The 23,098-nt window shown below is 38.5% G+C and overlaps 1 protein-coding gene across 2 annotated transcripts in view; it reads left to right on the top strand.

Moving 5' to 3' along the window:
• The window catches only part of RIMBP2 (RIMS binding protein 2), a 64,181-nt gene that overhangs the window by 19,775 nt on the left and 21,308 nt on the right, over window positions 1-23,098 (top strand). For both annotated transcript variants that reach the window (XM_072880076.1, XM_072880077.1), the window contains 8 exons: window positions 3,081-3,232; window positions 6,380-6,456; window positions 7,408-7,517; window positions 7,941-8,750; window positions 12,967-13,118; window positions 13,500-13,967; window positions 16,076-16,225; window positions 20,303-20,461. In XM_072880076.1, coding sequence (XP_072736177.1) covers window positions 3,081-3,232; window positions 6,380-6,456; window positions 7,408-7,517; window positions 7,941-8,750; window positions 12,967-13,118; window positions 13,500-13,967; window positions 16,076-16,225; window positions 20,303-20,461 — 2,078 coding nt within the window. The remainder of the gene's footprint in view (window positions 1-3,080; window positions 3,233-6,379; window positions 6,457-7,407; window positions 7,518-7,940; window positions 8,751-12,966; window positions 13,119-13,499; window positions 13,968-16,075; window positions 16,226-20,302; window positions 20,462-23,098) is intronic.

Here is a 23,098-nt window from a genome sequence, read left to right as displayed (position 1 = left end):
AGTCATGGGAAAATAAAGGCCATTTTGAGGGTATAAGGATTTTACGAGACTTTACGGACAAAAACCCTGTGGCTTTATAAGGTTCTTCTCTAGTATTTAGAGAAAAAAAGATACATTTCTAGAAGCTGCTGTGTGTTCTTATGAACTGACCTCTTGTATTTTTGATTTTTAACTCTTAGTTTTTTCCAGAGTGCAAATATAGAAGGAAAGGTGCATTTTTTTTTTCTTAGTTTCCAGTGAGTTAACAAGTTTTAAAACAGTCTTTTTAGGTCTGATTCCTCCACATTCTGTTGTTCAAGCCCAGGGACATCAGTGAAATTGTCTTGGATGAACAGGAGAACCTAGTTTGAAATTGCTTCTTATTTTGGAGGTAAAGTTGGGCCAGTTTTTAAATGCAGCCATTTTTGTCTGTACTCATATACTCACAATCCGCAAAAGTAGACATCCTCTATAGAAATGATCAGGAGATTACAGAGATGCAGGAGGTTTCAGGAGGAACGTGCTTCATGCACAGTGAATCTCAATTTTGCTTTTTTGCAAAGGCATTGCTTAACGATGCTTGTGGTTTTTTATTTTTAATCCAACTGTGGCTCTGCATACATAGAATCAGCATGAACTTACATATCTTATTTAAGCATCTGATGACCTTTTAAAAAAAGTCTCCTGTACAGAATACACAGGAACTAACTGCTAAGGTTGTATGATACGGCTTGCCCGAAAACCTGTTCTTTCCAATTTCTTGCAGATATTAGAATACTGTGAAAATGCAGTCATTTTTAAGCTGCTTTAAGAAATGGATCACATTGTGGTCCCACATAAAAGCAGTCCGACAGCATGGGAAAGAGCCTTAAAGGATCAGCTTCTGTTACTTCACACACTTTTTCATCAAGAGACAGGAGTTGATGGCACCCAGTGCAGATTTTATTGAGCAGGGAGATGTTACATTGCACAAGTAGCCAAATGAATAGAGCAACAGAGGACACTGAAGGCAGCAATAAGTCCAGTTAGGAAGACAGATCCATTTTGCAGAGCTAGATTTGGGGCAGAAGCTGTATTTCCACATACATTGATGGATATGGATATAGACTTACTCTGATGGGAAGTGAGGTATCTAAGTAGGCTGTATCTAGTTATTAACACCATCTGGAGCCATAAATGTGTCCAGTCGCATGATAGAATTACAACTACCACACAGTTTTCTCTCCTATGTATTACGGACTCAAGGTAAATTTTATGTACCCTGTTTTGCAAGTGGAAAAAATAAGACGGTTTAATATCTTCCAGTATTTTGATATTCCTGGAGTTCTTGATAATGTGTGTTCCTATCCTGGTTATCTTCCTATATGTAGACAAAGCAAGGGCTATATTGTCCAAGAATCTTTCTCCACATTTTGTGTGTAGTGCAACTAATTTAATAACAAAGCTTGAAAAATCCAGGAGGTATGAGACCAAACAACAGTTTCCTGAATGAATAATCACAGTTGGACCAATTATTTATAGGCTTGGCGCTGACAGGCTGATATGGCAAGCACATTAACAGCAAACAGAAGGAGCTAAATTGGCTAAAGGTTTCTGAACAGGGATGACTTTTCTGTTATATATGTGAGAAAGGTTCCAAGAATAAAAAATGTGCCCTTTTCCAGCCTGGAGATTGCTGTAAGCAGGCTGCTTGTAATTAATGTTTTGTATGATGACTTGTATATTTCCCTGCTGTCAATGTGCTTAAGCTGTCCTGCTGTAAATTACAGTGATGCAGAGAGAATTAATCATATTGGACTAAGGAGCACACCAGAAAAACCCTCTGATGATATGTTTTGGAGCTTATTCTCCTCTGCAATATGAATAAAAAGGTTCCACTGATGATTCCTGGTGACGTGTGTCTGGGAAGCTTGCAATTCAGTAGCAAAACATTGCTGTCCAGACTTCTGGCAGAACTGGAGAGGAAATGCTGAACCTACACATATCCAGGGTCTGAAAAATTAGAGCATAGGCTCGTTATGTTAATGAGAGAGAGAGAAAGGACAAGGCAGTCTGGATATCTAATGGAGTCAGCAATGCCCTAGACTCTGTGCTTTGCTATAGCTTCTGCTGATGCTGCAAGTATAATTAGGCTCAGTTTACAATTTCCTGCTTCTTTTCATGTGGTTTGGGGACTAAACTAACAGTAAAAGGGAAAAAATGTAGAAGTATTTTGTATTACATTTTATTAGTCTCTCTTGCAACCTTGATGAAGTTGTTCTTTTTACTTGTCTCCCCTCACCATTAGGCCTGGTTTTCACTTGAGTAAATAGGAGATGAGTGTTCAGCCTCTTGTAAGGCTGCCTCCTTAGGTCCTTTAAATGTGCAATATAAACAGCCTTTTCCTTTATATTTTTAAGTGCTTTAAAAAAGCACAATAAAAATAGTCAAAAAGCATTTCTGGAGATTTTTCCTTTTTCATAGTTTATGTTTTCCAGTTTTTAGAAACTGGAGAGATGGCACTGTGATCAAATTATGTGGTTTAGTACTGGTGTTAACGAGGAGCTCTTAAGAAATATGAATCTTGGAACTGACTGCCCTGCAAAAAGCCAAACCACTTCCCTTCATTTCAAAATGAATATCCTGCTAACTAAATTATTAGCATTTCAGTCGCTTTCTTAAAAGATAAATGCATGACTTGATTCTACTTTCCAATACATGACAGAGTCCCTGAAAGGAACAGAAGGGTTCCAACAGCAGCTTTTTAGTGCTGGGCATGTTAAACAGCATGTCAGATAACTTCTCCAAAGGTATCAAAATGCTCAGAACAAAGGTGGATTTTTTTTTTTAATTAGGGGAAACTTTAACTTTGATTTTTTTGAATTAAAATACCTTCACTTTCTACATTAGGTACCATTACATATTGTTGACTTATGTAATTTACTGAAAGGCTGGGAACTAGTAGGCTTAGCTACGTTTATGCTCTGCAGTCTACCTACCTTAGTCTTTTTCTAGAATGATTTCTAACAGGAGGAGAAAATACCTCACTGCTGCTTATTAGTTGGCAGTGTTTCTGCTTGAGAACAATTACTTATTCTCATATGTGTTTTGTTCACTGCCAGGTCATGAAAGTCCTTCTGGAAGTCGTTGTGTGATTTCAGAGTTTATACGACCCCTTCAAGTATCTGGAGACAAACCAGAACAATTGTCTGTCAAACCTACATTCCTGTCCAAGTCAAGATCTGGTACCCCAAGATGCAGATTTGATTCAGACGTGAGTCTTTTAAAATTTGTTACTGAAAATGTATGTTTTGGGGCCAAGACCTCTCTTCTCCAGGGGACCAATGCAGGTTGATCCACCTGCTTTTAAAAAGTCAAGACATGAATGTTCTCATTTTCTGAGATAAGTTGGGAGCATGACCAGTGGTAATTTACCTGATGCTTTCAAAGAAGTCTCAGCTGATATCCAAGTTACACAGCATAAAAAATGGGTGTGTGAGAACCTCAAGCTTCTATGAAAGCCTCAGCCTTCAATGATGCATTCAGAGTGCTGTACTATTTCTGTGCATATGAAGTGTAAGTCAGCATTTCTGTCTGTGTCTGTCTTGGTCTGTGTCTATGTTACACGGGTTTATTATTATGTTATTATATCTACCAAAAGGTGTGACTTAGATACAGCCTGGAAGAGAAATTCCATGCAGTGCCCTGTCCAGGCAGGTATGCTCTGACAGAGAAGTAGCTCATTCTGCAGGACTTGTTCTTTGCCTGGTTTTCATGACATGTGAATTTTCTCACTAGAACTAGGCTGATACCGCCCGCTAACAGCAGTTTCCAGCACACTCTCCTAAACTGATTTTGAGCCTGTAACCTGGAATTGCAAGTTGCAGGGTGTTGTCACTAAACTCTTCCACTGTTCAACTTTACAGCTTGTATTTAATTGTACTTTTGAAAGGTTCTGTTCTTCCTTTCTTAGAAAGGTTTTCTGGTTTTCAGTAGAATTCTAGCAGAAAGCCAATGGGAAGCTCAGAAGAGCTTTACAAAGGTGCCATAGCAAGTTAGTTGTTGATATTTAGGACAAATGGTAACTATATGGAGGTATAAGACACATTTTGAAAACTTTATAGAAGGGTATTATTGTCTATTAAATATGGTAAGCCTGTTTTATATGGGCAAACAGCCATGAGGAAATGATCTTCAGATTTTACCCCTCACCTTACAGTCCTGAATTCTATTCTTAATCTTTACAGGAGTAAATAAATTGAAACTGTGTGCATATTTGCTATCTATTTTATATTCATTGCTGCTGAACCTGTGTAAGTTGATAGAATCAAAATGTTTTTAAATGGATCACAAGCCTGAGTATGGTGTAGGATGTTCAACAAAATATTAGATTCTTGTACAGTAGGAATTCCATGGGCATATCTAAGGATTATCCACAAATAAATATATGTGTATATTTATGTGTAGCAGCATTACTGAAAAGTGGGAACATTCACTGCTTTTTGAAGAGGCTACAGAAAAAGCAGCCCGAAGTAGTCAAACCAGAAAAAGCAGCTTAGCAATGAGACTTAGGGAAGCAGAACTAACAGCAAGGAACAGAAGAAGTGCACGTCAAATTTAATTCCCTTTTTCTATTATTTTCGAGTTATCTCTCACTGAGAATGTCAAGCCCTCTTTTGCAGAATTGTTCATTGTGTGCCTTCTAGAGTGTAATTATGTGATACATACTTACATTATGCAAGCTCACAGAAATTAAGCTCCATTCTTTTTTAGAGGTATCCAGACCCAGGGGGAGAGTGTATGAATAAAATCTAAAAATGGAGCATAATGCTGTGAAGTCTGAAATAAAAAAAAAGATGCTCTGCAAAAATATATCTGCAACTTCCCTGATTGTTACTAGTAACAAAGTCTTCTAGAATAAGCATTTTTGGGTTAGTTATGAGCTTTGTGACATGCCCATAAAAAGGTATCAGGATGGTAACCCTTGAAAATTTGCCTGCATCCCCAAATGCTACCCAGGGGAGAATACCTGTTAGCTGACTATTACTGTCTTCCTCACTGGAAGTGGGGTGTTGGCAGAATAGTGTGTGTCGTGTTAACCCAACAAGCTAACCCACCTCTTACGAGTTAATTCAGAGGAAAAGTGACTTGCCTCAGTATTTTTCTGGTGTGCTTTTGTTCCATACTGGGAACAAAGCAGGGACCAGTTTAGGCCTGAAAGTTGCAGTTCAATATTCACTCTGTCCAGATTGTAAAATTTCGGTCAATTTTTGGACAACTTATCTTATTTAAACCTAGTTTAAACCCACTGTTAAACCTAGTATTTCTACCTTAATTAAAGATCTCTCAGCTCAGGCGAAAAGTTGTTCATTTTTCCTAAAAGGGTTCACAGCGTGCTGTAAAAGAAGTGGAGGAAAGAAGTGCATCTCTCACTTTAAAAACTGTACTAGGCTTGAAGCATAACAGAAAGAATTACTATTTTACCAGTGGGATTCCTAGCGCAGAGCTAAAATAGGTGGAGTCTGTGTTGATTCAGCACCACAATTTCATCTCCAGGTTTTGTAGACCAGATTTGTTAATGGAATAAATGTGTCGCTTTGCAGAATTGAATTAAATATGATGGTAAATTCAGAGGAAATATATTATTTCTTTCAGTTAGTGGAAAGGGTGGAATTCAACAGATGCTGCTGCTGTGGACTGGATTGGCAAGGGGGTATATTTTATGTGACACTCATTGTTTCCAAGTGTTTGGAAGTTGACGCTTGCACCAGCTCTAAACTCAACATTTGTCTTAAGTACTTAGTCACTGGTATCAGGTTTCTACTGTTGTTTTCTGATTAAATTATTAGGGTATCACCCTAGGTTGCCTATGTGATCATATAGCTATACCATGCCCAGAAACACTAGGCATATCTCAACAGGTCATCTTGGAGTAGCTGAGTTTACTGTACTTCATGAACACTTTAGTAAAAGCTTAGTCAGGAGGGTGAGGGGGTCAATGAGACTCGTATGGTTAAGTCGTGCTTATTTCTTTACTCAGCAGCATGAAAGGCAATGGTGTGGTCAATATCACATCTCCTTCAGCCATCTCCACTGACCAAATGACAAAGCACCAATCTACTGGGGCTTTGTCAGTTTTGCAAGCTTTTGAGGAAAACTGACATCCAGTCTCAGACAGGTGATCTGAATCTCTAGCAAGATGTCAAGGAATTAGCTCAATTTCTTTGCCCTCTTAGAATCTGAATTGCAATTCTTTTTTATGCTAAGCCATTCTAAGTAAAATGAACCAGTTCTGTTCCATGTTAGAATTTAATTTTTTTTTTTTTATGTTGCATGTTTGCTGTCTGACTTATATTGCCTGTCAGGAAAACAGTGCATGCATCTTCTTGAAATCGCATTGTCTTTTTTTTTTCTTCTACAGATGGATAATGATCAGAATTCCAATACCTCAAAGCAGAGATATTCTGGGAAAGTCCATCTTTGCATTGCCCGTTATAGGTAACAAAACCAGTTCATTCCATATATAATATATATTTGTGATACTCAACATTTGGTTTTGCTTCACTTTTATTCGTGCACTGAATTATTACCTGGAACCAATGTTATGGATAGCAGACCCCTTTCCTGTTTGCACTGGCTGCAAAATAGTGCCATTTCCATGTGCTTTAATTGTCAGAGAAAGTTTAACATGGCATGGCTCTTTTACCCACTGCTGTATTTCTAGCTTGCAATGTCTAAATGAGATGAGAATGTCTACCTCCTACTTTATAGAGGATGTCTCAATCTGTTCTTATAAATTGCTTTTTCATCAATGCAAGAACAATTTAAAGTTCCTCACATCTTCACTTTGCACATTAAAATTTCAGATATAAAGTACTATCATGATAAAAATTCCTGTGGCTAAAAATTTCTTTCAGGATGGAGATGGATTTAAATACTTTATAAGAAATTTTTGTCTATTAGTGGCTTGTTTTAGCTTAAATTTACTGGTTTTGTCTTTATTTAACTTGTCTCTGCTGAAGTCAATAAACTCGTGTAAAAGACTGCCATATAAAGTAAATGGAATGGAATGGAATGGGACTGGAAAAGACCCCTACAAGTGAGTTTTCTTTAACTGTCTTTAAAAAATGAAGATGATTTTGGCCAGTGTATTCAAAGAGACCTAAGTGAGAAACGTGTAAGTAAATTCTACAGCAAAGGATGTGGTTTTAAGTGTATAGCGCTTAAACAAATAGTTGCGTTTCATGGCATTCTGTTGGTGATACAGTTACAGTTCACAACAACAAACTGACGTCTCAAAATATACGTTTCAGGAGGGAAGCAAAAAGATTGAACTGAGGAATTAGCTTCCTGTGCAGCCTTAGAACTGTGCACCTTTTTCTGATTAGTGTTCAGTTGTGTGGGGGTTGTAAGTGAACGCTCATGCCTTCCATCTGTACTCCATTGCAGTTACAACCCCTTTGATGGACCAAATGAAAATCCAGAGGCAGAGCTCCCCCTTACGGCAGGAAAGTACCTTTATGTGTATGGAGATATGGATGAAGATGGCTTTTATGAAGGTATTTTTTTTTTAAATCTGTGAATTCATGCTAATTCATGCAGATTCAAATCAGTTCATCTGTCAAACATGCTCCCAATTCTTTCCTTCATCTACTACCAAATCAATTGCTAAAATTACCCCTATCATAATTGTGTTAATTAACAGAGTTTCTGCACCAGCAAAGCTGCTCCTTGCAGGCATAGCTAATTATAAGATATTTTATATTGTCAGCTTTTCCTACTGGCAAGATTTAAGTTGACAAGAAAGCTTACTGGCAGTTCTGGTTTTTGCCTCACTGAGCCTTTACATTCTCAAGCTGTTAATGTTGTTTATGTACAGTTTTCACTTATATCTTCTTCCTTATCTTGTCCACTTGCAAGGCCTTGACATGCAAGAGGTATGCTCCTTCAAGGATTTTAATAGCATTGTCCTTTCTCACCAGGGGAACTTCTAGATGGACAAAGAGGACTAGTCCCTTCAAATTTTGTGGATTTTGTTCAAGACAATGAGACCCGGTTATCAAGCACATTAAGCAGTGAACAAGATCAGAATTTTATCAACCATTCGGGTCCTACTTTGGAAGGAGATCTCTTGGAGATAAGTCCACCAAGTCACATAGACTCTAGTGTAATCAGCAATGGTGCAGGGACTCTGGATGTGAATATTGATGAAATTGGAGAAGACATTGTGCCTTATCCTAGAAAAATCACCCTTATTAAACAACTAGCCAAAAGTGTCATTGTGGGCTGGGAGCCACCGGTAGTGCCACCCGGATGGGGAACAATTAGCAGCTACAACGTTCTGGTTGACAAAGAAGTACGGATGAACATAGCCTTGGGAAGCAGAACGAAAGCTCTTATAGAAAAGCTTAACATTTCTACTTGTACATACCGAATATCAATTCAGAGCATTACAAACAAGGGTAACTCCGATGAACTGCAGTGCACTTTGTTAGTTGGGAAGGATGTCATAGTAGCCCCCTCTAATCTTAAAGTGGACAATATAACCCAGATTTCTGCTGAGCTCTCCTGGCTCCCTACAAATAGTAATTACAGTCATGTGATCTTTCTTAATGAAGAAGAATTTGACATTGTCAAGGCTGCTAGCTACAAGTACCATTTTTTTAATTTGAAGCCCAATATGGCCTACAAGGTGAAGGTCATGGCAAAGCCCCATCAGATGCCCTGGCAGCTTCCCCTGGAACAACGAGAAAAAAAGGAAGCCTTTGTGGAATTTTCTACGTTGCCAGCAGGTTTGATATTTTTCTCCCTACGCCAAAACTCTCCAGTTAAGTTTCTCTGAAAATTCTAGATAAATTAATCTAACCTTTAGCTTTATGCTGTAATCCCTGTCACATTCATGAGCAGACTGGGGACTATTAGATTCCTTTATGGTATCTAAAATTAATTCCTGTCCTGCATTATTCTCTTCTTTGTTCCTGGGTAAGGACTGAAGCATTTTTGGGAGATAAATGAGGGAAACCCATGCTTATCATCATCACAGAACACACGCTAAGTGTTTTATCAGATTAATCTCCATTTGTATTTAATTTGCCCAGTTATAGTATTTTTGGTAGTAATTTATTTTCGTTGGTGTGAACAACACTGGTTTAAAAAACAGTTGCTACTTCTGACATGTTGCTTGTATGTTATTTGTGCATCTTAAAGCACTTTTTACAGGGATGATCCAGCCCTTTTCTGTAATGAAAGACAACACAGACATCTTAGAGGACCACACAGTCATTTAGGGGTTGTAAATGCATTTTGGTTGTAAAGTTGTAATCACATTGTACAATTCGAATTTGTAAAGATAACAAATTGGTTGTGTTTTGGAAAGTCCGAGTTTTTTTCCCACCTTGCTTTTACTTTAGGAATGTTGATAAGTGTTACCAGTCATTTCCCAGTATTTAAGAACAGTGAAGTACTGTTGAAAACTAGAGCTGAAATAATGTCGTGCATTTAAAGGATAATCTCATGATTTTGGGAGTGTATGGCAGTACCCGAAAAATTTGAACATCTTTCCTTGTAGATTCATCTAACCAAGGTCATCTAATCAAGGACAAGTAGAAGACTCCTTATATATTCAGACTTCCAGAGCAGTGAATGCCTCTGAAGCAGGGACAGTCAAGTACAAGTGACTCCTGGCGAGTGAAATTTCAATAGCATGTACTGTGCTATGGCTTAATTGATTCCCTGCTGGGATTTGATTCTAGCAAAGGGGCAGGAATTAGTTCTGGTCTCTTCCTTGGCTTGCGTGATTTATATGTAAGGAGACATGCAGGACAGTAATGTTGGTTGAGTAGAAAGGGAGTTAAGCTTGTATGTCTACTGCTTTTGATGCTGTTGATTTATAGTTTCAGTAAAAACGTCCTCAGCTCAGGCGTTTAGTCTTTTGTCTTAAATCATTTCAGTGAGATAAGTGGTAGTGCTATTATAGAATCTGCTAGGAGAGGGGGCATTTTAAACTTTGTATATGTTCAGGGGGAGTCGGGAGATACTGCCTAGATGGTGGCTTGAACTTATTAGATACGTTGACTTCTTTGTTATTTGGGAAAGGCCTTTCGAGTGAGTTTCCAGGCCAAACACTTAACATGCTGTATCTCCCTCTAGTTGCTGAAGTATGCTAAAGCAATAAATGAGCTGTTCTCTGTTGAGGAGCTAAAATGCAGCCAAGTCTCTGCTTTTAGATCCAGAAATCCCAGAATCTTCCATACCACTTCATTTCACAGAGAGCATTTTTACAAAAGCAAGTTAACTTTTCACTGTTATATAGCAAAATAAAATAGCAACTGTTGAAGTGATTAGAGGCTGATGCTTGTATTTCAAAAGTCACTGAAACAAAGGGAAAAGGATGCCCATGAAATCAGTCAGCAATGGGAGTTGCCATCATAATGTGTCATATTTTTCTCTGGCAAATATTACTGGCTTCGATTAATCACATATCTCTTCTTCCAAACTACAGTTAAAAGAGAAAAGATAGAGAAAGTGCCTTTAATGTGGCTAATACTGGTTTTTCTCTCAGACTCTGGATTATTTTTCCACCTTAAATACCTTCCGTTGATCTACATTGTAAGGGACATGTTTCAAAGATGATTTTAGAGTATGCTGAGAGAGCAATACAGATATTCTCTGTGGAGGGAATCCGTTGTTATTGTGCTTCTCTAGAAGATGCATGGGGGTGAGTGATGTCACATAAACCTTTAGTTGTGGTGAATGTCAACTTTAGCAGACAGTGCAGCATGAACTGCAACGTAACTGGCCACAGGCAGCTGCTAACGTTTGTGCTGACATTTTTCTAAGGGCTTCAGAAATGTTTACAAATGAATACATGTGCCTGCTTTATTTGAAGCTGAGAAGCTCTGCTCTTTACTAGTGGGTTCAATGATATCCTTGCAGAAAAGGATTATCCATCAGCCACTTATACCAAAAAGGGAGTGGGGATCAGTGAATATTTTAAAATTTTCACACTGTATCAGTCTCAGGGGTTTTTAGGAATACATTAAGCAAAAATGAACTTGAGATAACTGCTCACATTTCAAAGCTAGAGAGAGCAGTTGCATGAAAAGTACAGGACAATTAGAGGTCACCTTTTCATTTTTCTCTTTGCATAGCTATATCATGTTTTGCATGACTTTTAAACTTGAAAACAGATTGCTTCCTGTCGGACCAAAGCTGGGTGACAGCTCTTTAGTAGCTGAGCAATTGAACTCCTCTTCTTGATTCATCAAAGCATTAGAATTGCTTAAGTTAAAATAGAAGTAGTTCTCTTTTGGGTGCTCAGATCTAAAAACAGACATAAGTATGCACAGGATCAGGACCAATGGCACTATTATGGGTTTTGAGCTAATTTAGGTACTAAATTCATGAAGACCAAACTGTAGCAGAATTCTGAAACAAACATTTATGTTGATGACCAAGGCCATCAAGACTCATCAAAAGTAATTTCCCATTTAATGATGGGGGGAAATAGACACCATACTAAGCCTTGGGCATTACAGTTTATTAAACCTATCTCTGTTACAGCCTGTGAAGGTCGAGATAGACTCTCTGGGGATTGTTTGGTTTTGGGAGAATGGAAGGAAGGTGACTTGTCCTGCAGAAGCAGATTAATGTCATTGTCATAGACAAGATACTGGACTAGATCAGATGCCTTCTTTCTTGTAAGCTGAGGAGCTTTGCTGGGTTGGGAGTGCTGGCTGTCAATAAAATAGGATGGTCAGGGAAGCTGAAATTTAATCCTAAATCAAAATCTACGTCTTGGCCAAGAATAGTATTAGGTCAGTTTGCATACTTTGGCCTTGCAAGTTAAAAATACATAATAGGTGCAAGGGATGTTCATGTTGTGCCTGTAGTGTCCTGAACGTGACCGTAATTTCATTTCCATGCCCACTAGAGGATGAAATTCAGTGACAGAAAACTGCTGAAATGCATTGATGTTTGCCAGTGTAGCTGGAGGCTGAGGCCTGTGTGATATTTACACTTCTATCATGAACTGTTTGGTAGCAATGAATACACACAGTTAAAAAATATCTGTAGCTTTTTTGGTGGATAAACAGAAATTGGTCGTGCTTAGTTCACTGGCAAAAGCAAACTCACAGCAACCAAGGTTTGTATTCTCCCAGCTATTACCCAGAGATGGCTACGGCTGAACCCTGCTTCTGAAATGTTTTAGCATGAAACACTTCTCAGGGTTTGACTATTAAATTAACACAACAGGATGCCTGAAATATTCATGAACTAATAATCGTTATGATATTTTTACTTTGGCTTTCTGTCCAAAGTACAGCTATTTATAGTAGGCTAATAATGTATTTTAATTAAGGATGTACGTGGTGTGCTATTACACTAACATACTGTAAATGCCTTAAAAGGCTAGTAGGCGTATTTTTTTCTTCAGTGCAGAGAAAAGACTTCGAGTCCTTTAAACCAGCGTGCTGCTGGTTCGGCTTGCAGTCCGCATTGCACCTTAGTGTCAATGTGCTTCTGGCCCATAAATCGTGACTTGGAGCCCCTGATAGTCCAGAGAGGCAGAATTTGAAAGTGATTTCTGAGTATGTTGTTTGCATTCAGTGCAGAGATATATACCAAAAAGTCACTTGCTGTCACCTGCAGCAGTTTTTCATGAAGTGCCACTCCTGGGCCTTTTTCTCCCTGCATTTTTCTATTAACATCTTCTGCATTCAAAGTAAATAGCACTTATGCAGCCTGGAGGGATAAAAATAGGTCCAGAGCCAGTTGCAAGTACAGACCATCTTGCAAAGAAATATAGCTTAGTTATCTCAGTTCCCAGCTCCATGACCTGCTGAGTGTACGCTTCTGTTTTTACATAGTAACTGCAACAATGATATTTTGTCGTCTTAAGAAAAAAAAAAATGCTTTGAGATTTGTAGTTTCCAACTTGCAAGTATATCAGTTGACGTACATACTTCTGATCTAAGGCTCAACGGTGACCAGTCTTGTCTTTCTCAGGTCCTCCAGCTCCACCTCAAGATGTTACTGTACGGGCTGGCTCCAGCCCAGCAACTCTACAGGTGTCCTGGAAACCACCAACTCTGACAGCAACAGGGACCTCCCATGGCGCCAATGTCACAGGCTATGGTGTTTATGCGAAAGGTCAACGGGTGAGTTCTCCTTCCAGAGTTACAGTGACCACCTACATTAGGTGAATTTCAGCTGACAGGTAAAGGCAACAATAAACATGTGACAGCACTTGAATGCGTGCAGGGTTTTCTCAGCTTTCAGTAGAAACTACTCTTTTGTTTGTGCGTAACTTGCTCGTTAGCTTCCTTTCTATCAGCACTTAAGCTTTTGGACAAATGGGTTGAAAGGATTAAAGGCAACTGGTAGTAATTGATGTGGAGCCCTAATGTGGGCTCTTGCAGCCCACTCTGTGTTGGCAATCATTCATTCCATGTTAAGACTTTGAAGGTTGTACTTCAGTGGGGTTGAGGGGAGGGAAACAGATGTCTTCATGCTAGTAAGTTGCTTGTTTGTGTACTCAGGTGGCGGAGGTGATCTTTCCAACAGCAGAGAACACATTGGTGGAGCTAATGAGACTAAGGAGTTTGGAAGCAAAGGAAGTTACAGTTCGAACTCTCTCTGCACAAGGGGAATCAGTGGACTCTTCTGTTGCTGCCATTCCATCTGACCTACTGGTGCCTCCAACCCCTCACCCCAGAACTGCTCCCAAATCTAAGCCATTAGCAAGTGCCGGAGCCCCAGAAACCAAAGAAGAACATTTAGGTCCACATTTAAAAATGGATGAGTCATGGGAGCAGACTCGTTCGGCATCCCCTGTTCATGGACACATGCTTGAGCCACCTGCCCCTAATTTTCACAGCCCGCTTCAGGGGAGGAGGTCTCCATCGCCTAACCGAATACTCCCTCAACCTCAAGGCACACCTGTCCCAAATACTGTCGCAAAAGCCATGGCAAGAGAAGCTGCACAACGAGTTGCAGAGAGCAACAGGGTAAAGGCAAACTTGTTCTTAAGGCTTTTTTGGGCTGGCTTTATTCATTGTGGCACTTTCCATCAAAGAATTTTTTCATCATATGCTTTAAGGAGCAGCTAATCATTCCTAAACCCTGAAGATCTATAGCTTGAGAAGAAGCAGTGTGCTAAAATTCTATGCCATCTTCCACAAATATACTTGTAACCATAAAGAGCATTGATCAGCCTTTGATCAGCATAGAAACCCCATAACATCACTAGAAATGTTGTCTCCAAAAATGCAGAGCCTTACTTCTGGAAAAAAAAAAATAGTAATCATCAAAGTTTGTGCTTGGATCCTGCAGGAGTCAAAAGGGACGCTTATGCCTATGTGAGAAAAACCAACCGAGTACTGAAGTACTTTGAAAGAGACCAAAACAATATAAGGACAGTTTAAAAATGGGTCCGGAACTAGGCAGATAAACAGAAGTCCTGAGCAGACTTACTGTGAGAGCTAATCTTTTTGACAGTTTACAAAATGAGGACAGAGTCTCATTTCTATAAGGGAATCTAACCAGCAGTCAGATAAGAGACACATTTGTATTCTAAAACCATCTGCTTTTTCAAAATAGCAAATAGCAGTTTAGATGCAAGTAAAGCACTATGTTGTATGCTGTCATGGATCCACAGGCAAATTTACGTATTTGCCCTTCAAGAGTGCCCCTTTCTCAGTGCTACACCTTCACAGATATTTACAAATGCTTCAACACAGCTGCCATATGAAAGCTTTTCATTACAGCTCCTTTTGTAGCTGCTAGAAGCATCACTGCCCAAAGGAGACTCCCTGGTTTTGAGACCATTATGACCCATGGCTGCTGTAGTGACTCAGATGTTTGCTAGTTAGTTTAAATCCCATATTTGAGGCTCTTGGGTCAGCACAGCTGATGTATATGCATCCTGACAACGTGCTCTGGTTTTCCTACCCAAGCATACAATATTTAAATACTCCCAGTGCTCTGGGCAGTTACTTTCTCATCACAAGCTGCTCACAACTGTCCGTTACTTGTTTCAAGCTCCGGTGTCACTTTTTTCATACATTCTCTTGGTCCTTCATCTGGCAGTCATCAGTTGTTATGTCCAGTCTTTCGTCTCCCATTATATCTCCCAAATAACTCCATTAATTTTGACAGTTCACACATGTCTTAGCAGCCCCAACTTATTGACTGTCCCTGTTTTGGGACAGAATTGAGCCAGTGGGTGATGATACAGCTTTTGGGAAGCTGGATAATTCTGGATTGATAAGGTCTGGTTAAATACATATATATGCATGTGTACATTTCTTCCTTTTCTTTATAAATAAAGCAAACTGGAATAGATGTAATAGAGGGAGAAAAGGCAATTAGTTTCTTTGGGACTCTGAGGTGAAAGTTGATTTAACAACCATATAGGGAAAGAGAACGGAAATACTTTTTCAGGTTTTGAAAACTGCTGACATAGCGTATGCTTTGAACTTTGTTTAATTACATTAATTTTAGTGATGCTTGAAATGTTTAATTCAGGGATCTGGACAGAAGTTTACAGATGGATTCACTTAAATTAAATCAAAATCTGCCAGTGATATTTGTCATGTTTAGTCCCCAGTAGTAGAAATACTTCCATTGTGGTAGGCTGCTGCAGAAGAAGCTGTTTCTTCTCCCTGCCCTTCATTCACCCTGTTAGATGCCTGATGGTTATTGTCATGAGAGTAAGCAGCAGGATTCAGTAGCTGAGGGTGAGAGTCACCTCAGAGCAGAGGAAGAGCATGAAGTCTCATTCTATAGCTTTTTTTGTACTGAGGTCAAAAATGCTGTAGTGGCTAGGTCTTCTGCTAACCCTCTGCCAAGGGGAAATTAGTGTCTTCGTTAGCAGCCTCTGACTGTAGAATACTGAGAATTTGGACATAAGTGGTACCAGGAAGAAAGCTAGCAGCTGAGTTGTTGGTCACATAAAAGCATATAATTGTTTATGAGCAAGAGTAATACAAGCAAAAAATTCTTGAAAACTCCTAAAAGGTTAGTCAGGGAAAAGTAGCATTGCTTTAAACCATGAGTATATTTAAAAGTTGTGTTCTTGAGTCCTTATGTCTTCCATTTTTTCTTGCTTTGCTAGATGGAGAGGAGGAGTGTTTTTAGTGAAAGGAGCAATGCAGCCCAATACGCTAACTCAGATGATGAGGAAGATGGCTATGATTCTCCTAATGTCAAAAGAAGGGGGGCTTCAGTTGATGATTTCCTAAAAGGGTCAGAACTTGGAAAGCAAGTAAGTAGCCTGGTCTTGTTATTGTGTCAGGTGTCTGACATGAAACAAGTATTTTATGAAGCTCAGCAGGCTATCCAGGTCACCAGCTGATTATTGTAGCCACATTGGTAAACTATACAGACAAGCAGCTAAATTGTGGGGAGGTAGATGAATGTCCTGTTACTGGAGCATAACACTGTCTAATGGGAACAGAATGCTTGGCACCATGCATCTATAGATCGTTATCCCAAGCAACAGTCTTAAGCACTGGAAACTGAAAAAAATGAAGCTGAAAACATTGGAACAGAAAATGTAACTGGAATGTCATGTTTGGGCTCTGGACTTTTTCTGTATGATGTGTTACGCCTGCATATGAAAACATTATGTGAAAAAAGGGAAAAGGGGAAGGATTTCTGTGTTCCATAAAAGCCATAACCTGTAACCCTAATTAGCAGAAAACCAACACCGTATGTACTTGGCATGCTGTCATGAAAAGAAAGCTGTTGCCAGAAGAATTTTGCACATCTGCGCAGCTTTTAGTCTGATCCCAATGAAAACAAATACAAAGTAATCTGTTACATTATTTTCAAGAGGGATGTAAATTCTAGCAAAGAGTTATTTTCTTATGTCTTAGCGTGGTCGAATAATCTCGTTAGCCAAACATCTGATCTCCCATGTTGAAGGGTCCAAGCAAGGGCATACAAGGACATCGTATGAAGGGTCCAACCAGGACATCGTACCAGTTCTGAGATTTTCTGGCATTTTGGTTCCATTTACTATAGAAGTTTAAGCATTTATAAATGTATAAACATTGCTCCAAATTTCCAGTATTCTAAATATGTGGCTTCGGGATTTGATTTGGTTCCATCTTCACATACAGTGGTTCCCATTTTTAGAATACATACAATCATGCTGTGCTTACAAAATGTGCTCGTGGGTGAGATGCATCTGTACCTCTCTATACAATTAAAATTATTCTGGACACAAAGAGGCCAAGATTTTCTTACAGGACCAGTGACCTTATTAAGAAGGCCCAGTGTAAAAAGTTTAGAGTGTTTGTAAGGGACCAAGATCAACTTCATTTTTCTGTTAACCATACTTCATATTTAACCTTGGTAAATAAACTTGGGGGTATCTACCATGTGAGTACAAAGTTGCTGTTCCATGTGGACTTACTACCTCAGACCATTAAAGGGTGGTTTGGAGTGTGTCTGCTTTACCAAGCTCTACAAAACAGAAGGTTTGGATATGAACTTTGGAAGGCTGGGAACCCTTAAAGTTATATTCCTTGAAGCCTAAAAAGATTAAGCTCTGTTATCTACTAGGAACATCCTCAAAGCTAGATTTGAAATCTCTCTGGCTACAAGTATTCTCAGATCTGATTAGGTTTCAAATTTAGTTTTCATGTAAGGCTGAAAGAATTCTTAATTGCTTTAAAACACTATGTCAAAAAATGCACTTTGAGAAATAGCGGTTAAATGATGTCTGGCAAAACAGCTGCAGTGTGTTAAGTGTAAATTGATTATTAAGTGTTTATTTTATAGCTTCAGAGATATACCTATTTGTAGTTTAATTGCTCATTTGCATTGTTTATGAAAGATGATCGCTTTTACTGCTTAGTTTGTTAGTGAATAAATAATGGGAGAACATTGGAGAAATCTAATCTGTGGTGGTTTTCTCCATAAGAAATTATTAGTTTGCTAATTTCATTATAATGCTCATGTGCTACTAGTATCTTCCAGAAGCAAGTGCTATTCTGTATGCTCATTCCCTATCGAGGTCCTTGGCTTTCTATCAGTTGACTTGCCTTACGCCATAGATAAGAGTAAAAAACCTGCAAGCAAATGCAAGTAACATTGTTTTTTCATCATGCTTTTTATTAGCATTAGATATAGCTACTAATGGAAATCCTTCATGTCAGTCGCATTTTATTTTGTAGGAAGATATATTGATTTTAAAATCCTCAGTTTAAAATGCTCCACAGGGAAAGGTGGCATGGATCACAGTTCTGAAACAGTGGTGCAATATCAGTCTCACAGACTTTCTTTGTGAACTTAGACTTAGAAAGTTAGTCTTTCTTGCCCAGATCCTCACAAGTATTTATGCATCTAAATATCTCAATACCTCTGAGGATCTGGGTCAGTGGGACTGTCAACCAAGACTAAAATGAGAATAATAATTCTTTTCTCACAAAAATGTATGAAGATACTGTTTTCTGCAAGCTGTTGATTTGATTTGTTCTGTAAATAGATAGTAAGGACAAGGGAAGTAAGTATCAGAGATAGACCTGAAATTCAGAGACATCTTGGGACATTTGCAGGAAAGGCAGTGCTAGAAAACATGTGAAATAACAACCACAAGTGCATGGACTTTATGGCCATAAGGGTTTCACTGGAAATCCGCATGTGTAAAAGCACCCAGCTGTTGAACATAGAGAGTATGCATGCCCTACTACATACAGAGCTAACTGATTGCAAGCAGAATTGCGTAATTATTGCTTATATAATATCTCCTAGTTACATTTTATACCTCAATTAATGTAGTGCTCGAATTAGAAGATTTATTTAAATAATTGAGTGGCTGTTTAGCAAGGCATTCCTGTTACTAGAACCACAATGGATAAGTCTTGGAGACGGTTTGCTAGGTCTCTGTAGCCTGATTGCCCAAGCAATCAGGGCTTTATTCCAGCCGTATTGGCCTTTGATAATCTTTAATAATCTACAACCACAAGACATGGTGCACTTAGTTGGGCAAGTTTTGTCGTAGTGTGCCAGTGCAACCCCCGAGTCTGCTTGAATACAGCTGAGAACAGGAGTGCACGAGTGAGTTTCTATGAAAAACAGGACCAAGATTCTGCTGGAATGGAACTGATGAAATAATAACATTTATTATAAGAGCCACAAAGTTTAGATGTGGAAAATGAAGCATTAGAATATAGTCTGATCTTTTAACTTCAAAAAGAAACCCAAAACATTGTGAAACTGCAGTGGCTTTTTTTCTAAGATAATCCTAATATAATGCATCTGAAGGATCTGAAAACATTTATGGGCTTGGCACCAAGAGTTACAACTGAAGGCTTTACCCTACAATCTTTTTAGCTCCAGAACAAAGAATTAAAAGAGGATAAATTGTCTTTTGTATTTGGAGGGCAAATCCATCTTCGCTTTGGAGAAATTGCTTAGTGTAGACATTTTCTTCTCATTGCTGGGATTGATTGATATCAGCGTGTTACGTAGCTATGGGAGTTGATCTGGTACCACAGAAATTATTTCTTCATTAGTATTGCTAGGGGAAGGAATGCAGTCGTTTCTACCATTCTAGTACTTCTAAAATATTTGATTCTTCAAATATTCTACTGCAATCTGACAGTCAGATGACTCCATTTGAAAATTTGTCCTTGGAAATACAATGAGTTTGGTTTATGATCTGATTTGTTAGATGTAATGTTTGACAGAGGCCACTCCTATTTAACATTAGCAATTCCGTAGGACATACTTTTTCCTCCTTATCTTCCAACTAATTGGAAACTTATAGGAACTTGAAATATTTGGACTAATTTTAAAAGACAATTAAGGTTTTAGCTAGTCTATTCCTACACTGTTTAAGAGAATGAAAGCTTCAAATTCCATCTGCTAACTATATCATACAATGATGGTAACATCCTGCAGGAATTAAATGCTGATCACTTTTAAATTACAATGTGTTGTAAGAAACAGCTGTGAAGAACAGATGATATGAGAATTATCCTAGGGCTTTTACAATTTGGTCAGCAAGTCCACTGATGCATGAAGAACCTCTTTAAATCAAGGGAATTTAATCAAGACTAAAACTAGATTTGATGCTGTGAATGCAGACATCCTTTTTTGTATCACCTATGGGATTAAGATTGGATTTCTGGAATTGGGAGCATAAATGGGCAAAAAATATTTATACATGATGTCTTCACTAGAACAGAGCAGCAAGCCGCATGATGTAATTTATATGTGGTTATTAGTGTGATATTCAAACGTAGGAAATGCTGTAGTACTCATTGGTGTTATACAAGGATTTTCAGCATTACAGTCAGTAAAGATTTTTCTCTCTCACCCTGTCAATTAGCCTCACTATTGCCATGGTGAAGAGTACCATACAGAGAGCAGCAGAGGTTCTGACTTGTCTGATATTATGGAAGAAGATGAGGAAGAGCTGTACTCCGAAATGCAGCTGGAGGATGGAGGAAGGCGACGAGTCAGTGTGACTTCACACAATGCACTTAAGGTAAGTGTGACTGCAGGGAAACCTTAGGAGTACCTCCATATTTTGATTCTTCCTTCAAAGCATTTCTTTTAGTCAATTATGGATTTTGCAGACCGTTACAACTCACACTGTTGTATATGCCTAGAACTGGGGTGAACATTGTTTACAATGCCAAGGCCACTGTAATACATTTATTACTTTTTCTTTTTGCATTATTTGATAGCTAATCTTTTAGCTAATGGACTATTTTCCTATATGTAATTGTTGAAGTTGCAATTTCTGTTCTATATCTGGGGACCTTTCCCATGTCTATGCGACAATATACTACATGTGCTACCCAGACAATGAGTTGTTTCTGAGCAAGGAGATTTATATAATCACACATACATATAGGAAAAAAAACAACTTAGGTTTTTCATGTCCAAGTAATTTGTCCCTGTTTCCAGTGCTAGTCGATCTCTTCCACAGGCTTTAAAGCATGCTTGGAAGAGAGGGAGTTGGATCAGCTTTGTTTGACAAATGCATTATCAGAAATCCCCACCGGAGACAATAGGAAATACCTATCAGAAATATTGCTTTAACACTACACTGGAATATTCATCATGAAAGACAACTCTAGTATAACAATTAAAGCATATGTAGAATGTTGAACCTACTCAATACAGAATATATATTTCCCATAGTATATTTGCCCGTGTAAATTGTATTTGCTTTTTATGTGTCTAGCAATTACACTAAATTGTGCTTTCTTAGAAAGTTGGATAACTTGAATGATAATGAAACCCACAGGTTGATTTTTCTTCCAATATGCTGTTAGTTAACTAAAAAACAATACTATTTTCTCATGCATATGAGAATTTTGACCATTCTTGTAACTGCTTTCATGTACTATAAATTCAGTCCTTTTATTCTAATACTATCTGGAATGAGACAGGTACTTTTTCAAAAGAAAAAACAATCAGTGTTTCTATTATTCTGCTAACATAAAGGTTGAAACTGAAATCCTTCTGCATGCTGCCTCCGTCCCTTTCCTCTGGGGAAAAAGTGAATTATCCCTAGACGGTTCTTGTTCTTTATGCATCAGGAAGTATATTTACTTCTCGGTTTTAAATTAGTATTGCCAATGTTGATATTTAAAATGGAAGGTCCAGACCCTTAATTGATGTAGTAAATCATTTTAGACCTGTTAAAGTCTGCAGGCATACTTCTCTTGATGGAGTAGTGTATGTGAGGGGTACATACCGAATTCCATTCTGCAGAAATGGAATTCAGTATGCGAGTACTTCCTGGGGAAGGACTCCTGGATGTCTGAGTCTCGTTTGGAGAATATGGCCCACCATGCTGATAAGCTTTTTGATATAAAATGCAGGTCAGATTCTGATGCCAAAGTGCTCGATAATTTTCCCCTCTTTCACTAGATCCAATTTCACTTTGTAACATCAATAATTAACAAAAAAATGAAAAACATGTTTACTGAATTTTCCATGATGTAATCAGATTCCTGTTCCTCTTGCATCTGAAAATATGCCAACCATGCATTGCAGCTGTAATTGAGTATTCTCTCCCGAGTTAATAGATGCCCCCAAGTAACAAGAAGACATTTTGCATGCAGATATATATTTGCTTTATTGGGAGATTATTATTCCCTCCAATGGTTCCCTAAAACAAAGGCTGACACGGGTGATCGAGGGAAGATTCAACTCACTTACCTGATCTGAGCATTCTAAAATGTGGGATATTTGAGCTCCAATCAAAACTATCCTTGTTCACATTTATTGACTTCCATGGCAGTTTGTCTCAAAAGTTTCACAAGTGTGATACACATTTTAAAATTGAATGAAAATAGGTGAAACGAATATAGTCATAAAGAACTTAGAAAGTTCCTAATGCCTGAAAGGGGAAGACATCCAAAACCCAGTTAAGTTTAACTTGCTCAGAGAGAGAGGCATTGCTGACGTCTCCAAGATGATCCTGTCGTTATTTATGGGTGCTGTTGTGTCCAGAGACCTACCTGATCTGGGCATTGAGAAAAGTACAAGGAGAGGTGATCTCCATGATGTAGAATCTATAAACCATGTCAATCAAAACCAACAGCTCCTGCATCATTATTCTCTTGTCTCTTCTCAGAGTCCAGCAAAGATACTGCGTAGGATTCTTCTGTCACACCAACCTGTGTTTTGTGTAAATGTAATAGAAAAATTACAAAATGTATCTATCATGTTCAGAATGCTTATTTTATCCAGGCTGGGATAGTTTCTACCTACTTCTGGTATAAACAGAGACCTTTACTTACTTCTGGTAATAGGCTGATTTTCAAATATTGGTTTTATCAAGCAGGTACGAGATTATGATGAGAGATTTGATGACAGTGCAGACCAAGTGACATCAGAGAGCAGCCTGCTTCTCAGGGTTCTTTCTGTGGAAGCCAAGCTTTAAAAATGGTGCAGGTTTTTTTACAATTTTACAAAGGAACCTAGAGCTCCTTTAATGATGTCTGCAGAATAGCTCTCCTCTGGCAGGAGATTTAGGAGTATTTGCTACTCATATAGGATGCTTTAACAGATGCAAAGCAAGAAAGCTTGCTAGAACGGAATTGTCATTCTTAGATATGGGTTCTGATTACAAAGAAAAATTACAGCAATTTGGCATGGGGCAAGG

Source organism: Ciconia boyciana, chromosome 15, assembly GCF_034638445.1.
Source record: "Ciconia boyciana chromosome 15, ASM3463844v1, whole genome shotgun sequence".
Taxonomy (NCBI): domain Eukaryota; kingdom Metazoa; phylum Chordata; class Aves; order Ciconiiformes; family Ciconiidae; genus Ciconia; species Ciconia boyciana.
The sequence above is the reverse complement of the archived record's forward strand: the minus strand, read 5'-3'. Positions and strand labels throughout refer to the sequence as shown.